This window comes from Gallus gallus, chromosome 1 (assembly GCF_016699485.2).
Source record: "Gallus gallus isolate bGalGal1 chromosome 1, bGalGal1.mat.broiler.GRCg7b, whole genome shotgun sequence".
Classification (NCBI taxonomy): Eukaryota; Metazoa; Chordata; class Aves; order Galliformes; family Phasianidae; genus Gallus; species Gallus gallus.
In genome coordinates this window covers 55,158,850-55,166,313 of record NC_052532.1, presented here as the reverse complement: position 1 = coordinate 55,166,313, position 7,464 = coordinate 55,158,850, and the positions used below count along the sequence as shown (strand labels likewise).

At 40.4% G+C, this 7,464-nt stretch overlaps 1 protein-coding gene across 1 annotated transcript in view; it reads right to left on the bottom strand.

Annotated features, from left to right (window-relative positions):
- Window positions 1-1,242: 1,242 nt before the first annotated feature.
- Window positions 1,243-7,464, bottom strand: part of PAH (phenylalanine hydroxylase) — a 40,687-nt gene continuing 34,465 nt past the window's right edge. Inside the window, exons 12-13 of the mRNA NM_001001298.2 lie at window positions 6,824-6,939; window positions 1,243-6,088 (exon numbers count right to left, since the gene is read on the bottom strand). Coding sequence (NP_001001298.1) covers window positions 6,045-6,088; window positions 6,824-6,939 — 160 coding nt within the window. The 3' untranslated portion in view covers window positions 1,243-6,044. The remainder of the gene's footprint in view (window positions 6,089-6,823; window positions 6,940-7,464) is intronic.

Sequence of the window (7,464 nt, the reverse complement as noted above, 5' to 3'; positions counted from 1 at the left end):
ATCCCTGTCCAAAGTCATGTCTCAGGGGACTTAAGCGGTCTGTATAAAGCCCAAAGCACCATCCTTAACTCTGCCTGTAAAATGAATTGAACCAGGGAGGTAGGGGCGGGGAGTAGGCTTTGAGGAGGAATGGTGTTCTCTCTGCTCTCATGTTCCCATAGCAATGATGGTAAGGCTGGGTGCAGGTGAATAAGCCAAGATGAATCTGACTGTCTGAACCCATGCTGGGCTTCTCCAAGTAGAATGGATGCATACATCCCCACATCCTAGTCACAAGCATGGCACAAACAATAGATGATATATCCTACTCCAACCTATTCACTCCTGAGTCCTTGCACTATAGATGAAATCCTGAGGGACTGAGATGCATGTTGAAGGCACTGGTCATAAATACCAGGAGAGCAGAGGCAGCAGACTCTTATGACTGTCTCTACATTCTTGTGTCAGATAGATTCCCATCTCTACATGCTTGTACAACATAAAGCAGAATGTTCTTGCATACAGATTGAGATTTCTCAATAGACCCAGACTGGAGTCATGAGCTACCCATTAAAGCAGTACAAACAAAGCTTGCAGCGTAGCTTTGGAGCTCATGGAAGATCCAGTACAGAGTACCATAACTCTCTAGGTGGTAACATGTCCTTTCCCAGCTAGTGGACACTTCAGTGCCACCTAGAATCCATGTTTGGGGTAGACCCTGAAAGGACCCACACACTGTGTCATGATTTAAGTCAACTTTGATAGGACACCTGCATTAAGAAAAGTAATTCCTTTGAGGTATAACAATACTACTGAAAAGATACTGTCAGCCAGCATCTTAAGAAGCCCAGAGGAGACCACATGTCCATGTAACTTGTGTTGATGACTCCTTCTTCCACCACCACCAGTGATCTTGGTTAAAGTTACTGAAAAGGAAGAGGACCTCATGAGAGGGCTTCCTTGGTCACTTGAAGCGAAGCTTGAAAATGGGCATGGTGGGATAGAAGTGAGTGCCACTTACTTAGAAGTTGATGTAGGGATAGGTTAATCAGAGAAGCATACAAAGATATACACAGTATGCAAAGGTAAAGTAATCGATGTGTTGCTGTGTATTTCTAGATAATTACATGTATCAAGAAGCTTTTCTTTTTTTATCTCAGTTTCCCTTAAAGCTCCATAGTCTTGTCAGAATGAGTGACACTCAAGCACCCCAAGGTAGCCTTTTTTGTTGTTGTTGTTTTAATTGGAACTCACATCAAATGGTCTTTCCTTCTTACCTGTATATTTTATTATTTAAAAATTTTAATATTTAAAATTTTAATATTTAAGAATGCGTTGAGGAGTTATAATTTTGAAATAAAACAAAAAGGATTTTGGTACACATTTTTAATCATGTTTAGCATGGATATAAAATGCGGTTCATTAAGAATACACTTTCAAATGCAATTTACTCTATACTATTTAAGTCACATTAAAGCCATTATTTTTTCTGCAAGGAAAATCTATTTTCAGTATAGTTTCACTACTTTTAAAATATTGAGCATTTAACTTTTTCTCGTCTCTGAGTCTTGGTGAGCAGCTTTGGCTGAAGTTATTGTACATGTGCACTTGCATTAAAGGGCACAGAATCACAATTATGGCATCAGTGTTCTTAAACTGTTCTAGCTGCATATAAAAGATAACCATGACTGCTGGATTCTCAGTATCATTGTAGATTTACTACTGCTGTCACACATAACAGAGATCAAAAGCAGAGGAGTTTGGAAAGCTGTCTGAGAGTTAGTCTGAAAGATTTCATCCCTCAGATGAAACTGTCTTTTTGTGAAACAGTTACATCAGGGATTCCATTTTATTAAGAGCTTAAAATATGGGTTACTTTGACACTGAAAATACATGCCAAGCAAGACGGAAAGAACTAAACAGATACTGTCATGAGAAAAAGCAGAAGAAGAAGAAGAAGAAGAAGAAAAAGAGAGATAAAAAATCTTACTTCAAAGCACCAAAATGATACCATTTTGCATAAGTATAATTCTACAGAAAAGATTCCAGATTATATCCTTAGTCCAATGTTATTACTCACTATAAATATAATGGAAACAGTTGTACTTTCTGTCTTCCTAGAGGATGATGCTTACACGGAAGCTCAATTGATTTTCAAACTAAAAATACAAGAGTAGCACAATAGTAGGTACAGAACTTAAGGACTTTCAAAGTCCCCTCCATGTTTGGATCTTCTAACTGAAATATAACCCTTTAACCATCTTAGTATCATAATGCAATATATTTTCAAGCTGGAAGTGCTATTCTGGATTGCTTTGCTCCACTCAGTTCCAATTTACAAGTGTTGATCTCACTCTTTCAATTAGAGAGCTATGGAGAGGTATTATACATTGTAGACAGGTCCAAGAGAACATTTTGCTACCTTGAGTGAAAGTTACTGGATAAAATACAGTAATAGCCTTATGAACAGCAAAATTCTTATGTCTCTGTGACTCATCCATTGGATTAAGCTGGAAGAACCCCCTCTTCCATTTGCTGCCTGACAATCTGTACTCCAGGCAGAAAATAAAAGTACTTTAACAAAAGAGCAAGTTTAAAGTTCAAGCAGGGGAAAGAAGGAAACTAAAAAGCATAATGATTTAGGAGCTGTTTTGAAAGATAGTGTGTGTGAGTTTGAAAGCACTCAGACTTGGACAGAGCTAACCTATGTCTCCCATAGTTTAAGATCAATGCATGCTTAAGAGCAAGAAATCAGGAAAAGATGACAGGAGACCTGGATTGCCTAGGAGCTTATGGAAAAAAAAAAAAAGATTACAGGAACATTTTCAGGGCATGAAAGGATGACACAAGGAAGGCTAAGGCCCACTTGCAATTAAATCTGGTGAGGGAGGTCAAGGGCAACAAAAAAGGTTTTTTTAAGAATGTGAGGCACAAAAAGGAAGACTAGTGAAAATGTGGGCCCTCTGCTGAATGAGGTGGGTGCTTTGGAAACAGAGGACATTAAGAAGGTGGAGTTACTGAATATCTTTTTTGTTTCAGTCTTTACTGCTAGAACTTCCTCTCAGGAATCTCAGATCCTGAAGATAGTCTGGGGAGAGGAAGGCTTCCTTTGAGAAAGATCTGATCAGAGATCTTTTAGGCAAACTTGACACACACAGATCCATGGGCCCCTATGGGATGCATCAACAAGTGCTGAGGGAGCTTACAGAGTTGACAGCATTTGATTGCCAAACTTCTTTCTATCATGAAAGATCATGGAAGAGAGGTGCCTGAGAACTGGTGGAAAGTCAGTGTAACTCCAGTCTTCAAAAAGGATGAGAAGATGAACTCAGGAAGCTACAGGCCAGTCATCCTCACCTCCGTCCCCCATAAAGTAATGGAACAGTTTATTCTGGATGTAATCTCCAAGCAAGTAGAAGAAGGTAATTAGGAGCAGTCAGCATGGGCTGACCGAGAGGAAACCACACTTGACCAATCTAGTGGATTTCTTTGCCACCATGACCAGCTGGGTAGATGATGGGAGAGCAGTGGATGTTGTCTACCTTGACATCACCAAGACTTTTGACAGTGTCCCCCATAACATCCTCATGGATAAGCTTAGAAAGTATGGAATAGATGAGTGGATAGAGGAGGGAGTGAGAACTGGCTGATTGGCAAAGCACAGAGGGCTGTGATCAGTGGCACAGAGTCTAGCTGGAGGCCCGTAGCTAGCAGTGTTCCCCAGGGATTGCTACTGGGCCCAATCTTGTTCAGTGACCTGGATGAAGGGATTGAATGCATCCTCAGCAAGTATCCTCAGCAAGTTTGCTGATGAGCCAAAGATGAGAGGAGTGGCTGACACACCAGAAGGTTGCACTGCCTGCCATTCAGCAAGACCTGGACAGGCTGGAGAGTTGGGCAAAGGGGAACCTGATAAGATTCAACAAGGGCAAGTGAGAGTTCTACACCTGAGGAGGAATAGTTGCATGTATCAGTGCAGGTGAGGGGCTGACGTACTGAAAAGGAGCTCTGCGGAAAAGGATCTGAGAGTCCTGGTGGGCAACAGGTTGGCCATGAGCCATCAGTGTTCCCTTGTGGCCCAGAAGGTCAGCAACATTCTGGGGTATGTTACAAAGAATATGGCCAGCGGATAGTAGGAGGTGATCCTCCCTCTCCTCTCTGTCTTCCTGAGGCCACATCTGGAGTGCTGCGCCCAGTTCTGGGTTCCCCAGTTCAAGAAAGACAGGGAACTTCTCAAGAGAGCCCAGTGGAGGATCACAGAGATGATGAGTGGCCTGGAGCATCTCTCTTATGAGGGAATGCTGAGAGCCCTGGGACTGTTCAACCTGGGGAAGACTGAGGGGGAATCTTATCAATGCTTATAAATACCAAATGAATGCGGCCAGGATATTTTCAGCAGTGCCCAGTGACAGAACAAGGGACAGTGGGCACAAACTCGAACATAGAAAGTTCCATATAAACATGACAAAGTACTTCTTTTCTGTGAGAGGTACTGGAAAAAGCTGCCCAGAGAAGTGACGGCATCTCCTCTGGAAATTCAAAACCATTCAAAACCTGCCTGAATGCTTTCCTTTGGAACCTACTGTAGGGAATATGCTTTAGCAGGGAGTTGGACTAGATGATCTCCAGAGGTACCTTCCAACACTTACAACACTGTGATTCTGTGATGGCTTTGGTTGGGATTCTAGACACAGATACAAGAAGTTAGAAGTTGGAAGGTTCTGATATTTTCATCTGTATTGTAAGCATCACTTCTCCTCCTGATGGTGGAAGATATTGACATTGAGGATGAGTACTGATACCCCTCTGGATTATGAATCCAAAAAGTTAGGAGAAGCCTCGCAGCAGTTCTGATTAAAGCACCCACCCTCAGAGGATTAATGCTACAAAAAGTAGCCTTCATACCTCAGCCTTCCACAGTATCTAAAGAACTATCCTCTTCTGTAAGCACACTGAATCAACTCTGAATCCATGTTACATAATATTATAACAGAGCTGTTACAACTCTGAATCTAAGCTAATAATGCGTTGATACACCACTAAAATCTTTACATTTTATCTTGCTTGCCTATAGTAATGGCTTTATGATCTCACATCCAAATACAAAAAGCCACACAGATGTGCCTTTAGGTAACCCTTCTCTGAAAAGGATATTTTGTGGGTACAGTGCTGAGGCATGGACTCCATGTTTCAGATAGGCAATGTCAGTGCCTTTCTGACAAACTCCACTCTGCAAACCAGTGACACAACATAGCACACCATGTTCTTGGCCTGAAGAAACCATTTTGGGATTAGTGCTTGTGCAAATACAGTGTATTTCTGCATGGTGATAAATTTGTGTTAATGAAGCTGCAGCATGCTTGCTGTCTTTTCCACTAGCATCTGTGCTTTTAATCAATGGCAACATCAAATTCTAAAGAACAAAAAGTATTATTTCAGGATAGAGGTGTTCATGTGTAAAAGAAGAGGTGTAGTTTCACCAAGGGAAGTCATGGTTTACAGGACCAGGCAGCATGCAGACCTCTGAAGTATGTAAAGTTCAGTATTTCATGGGAAACATGCACAAATGTGAGGAACTGAGGGGAGAATGACTGCGAGAGAGAAAAAATAAAAATAAAAATAAAAATAAAAATAAAAATAAAAATAAAAATAAAAATAAAAATAAAAATAAAAATAAAAATATGGGTTACTCTGTGTTGGTCATTACTATTCTGTCACTGGGACAAGTGTGGTAATATAACCCCATGGTTGTTACAGACCATAGCTCTGCATAGTTGAGATCTCCCCCTTCTGATAACTTTTGATACAATATATGTGGAGAGTTTCCCTAGATTCCCAGAACTAAGATTATTTTTATGCTTTAATGAAAAAAAAATGGATTAATGTCTAAAGGCCAAAAGAGGCAAGAGTTTCCTTCTCTGCTCATCTATTGGTAATTAAGATATATGACATAGGCATTCATGCAGTACACAGGAAGATAATAAACTGAAGCTAGGTGAAGACTGGCATTTTTGCACATGACTTCTTCTGTGTAGCCAGTGATTTGCAAGAGTTACAGAAAATCTTCATTTGATCTTCTGGAGGGCATTGCAGAGGATCCCCATCTCACCTGTAAATAAAATAATCAGACCAATTAGTCCTACAGCTAGCTCATTTCTAACATTCCTGTATATATTTATATTCAGAGTTATATTCACTCCCTGGGAAGAAAAAAAAAAAGAGAGAGAGAGAGAGAAGAAAAGAAAGGAAAAGGAAGGGAAGGGAAGGGAAGGGAAGGGAAGGGAAGGGAAGGGAAGGGAAGGGAAGGGAAGGGAAGGGAAGGGAAGGGAAGGGAAGGGAAGAGTAAATAAGTGCTGGACTGGACACATTTATGAGGGTCATACTACAGTATGATTTTCAGTCAGCCCTTCACTTTCATCAGTCATACAAGGTTGGCTTGTAGGATCAGGAATGCTGATTCTTGGCAGGGTAGACAATGTTAGGGGAAAAAAAACATATCATGAGAAAACTAGAAACAAAAATGAATATGTAAATAAGCCAAACTTCTCTTGTTTACTAAAAACAGCTTGAGACACAGATCAGAAACCATTACAGGGCCTCTGAATTTTCCTAGCATCTCCAGCTAAAATGGATATTTCAGATGTAACTAACTATAGTCAAGTGGAAATGCTATTTTGAAGCTTAGCTATAATTAGAAAGGAATTTTTGCCCAATAAAAGAGATATCTGATGCTTGATTATGGTCAAGCTCAGAGCACAAAAGGCAAAGACAAAATCTGCTTTGTGGTTACTATATCTGATTTGAGCTTAGAGGTATTCATGCTAACAGATCCATAGTTCCTTACTGTTGATAGTGTCAGCTAAGTTCTTCAGCTGCTTTGCATTGTCCAAGACTTCGATCCTCTGGGTGTAGGGATTGTACCGAACAGAGAAAGGACGAGGAATTGTTTGAGCAAATTTCCTGAGGCAAAAATACAAAAACACATACAAACATTAAAAGCTCTGTTTTTCAGCAACTCTTCTCAGTTAGCATGTACATTTGCTGATGAGGGGAATATCTATGGGAGGAAGCAACTGAAATTCCTGCTGAGTGAGATGAGACACACAGTGTTCTGTAACATGCTTGAATCTTCATTTGTCCTCACCACCTTTAGTTTTTCCAAGCAAATCTAATTATTCTACACTTCTCCTGATACAGTACAACTACACATCTATCAGTATTTGCCAAACTTATGACCCCATTTTCCTTTCAGTAATGCAAAATCCTGATCCGTGTCTACAGTTTCTGGAAAAGCAAAGTCAAATATTATGCCATCCTGTATTATCAGGGAACAGGCAAACTTCTGGCATGGTTGGTAATAGTTCCCAGGTCACTGAAAAATAAGAGATAGCCGGCAGAGTGAAGCTGCGGTTTTGCTGCCCTTATTCTCAACCTTCTCTGCTGCAAAATAGTTAATTCCATGGCAGAAACATTAAGATTTAAGTA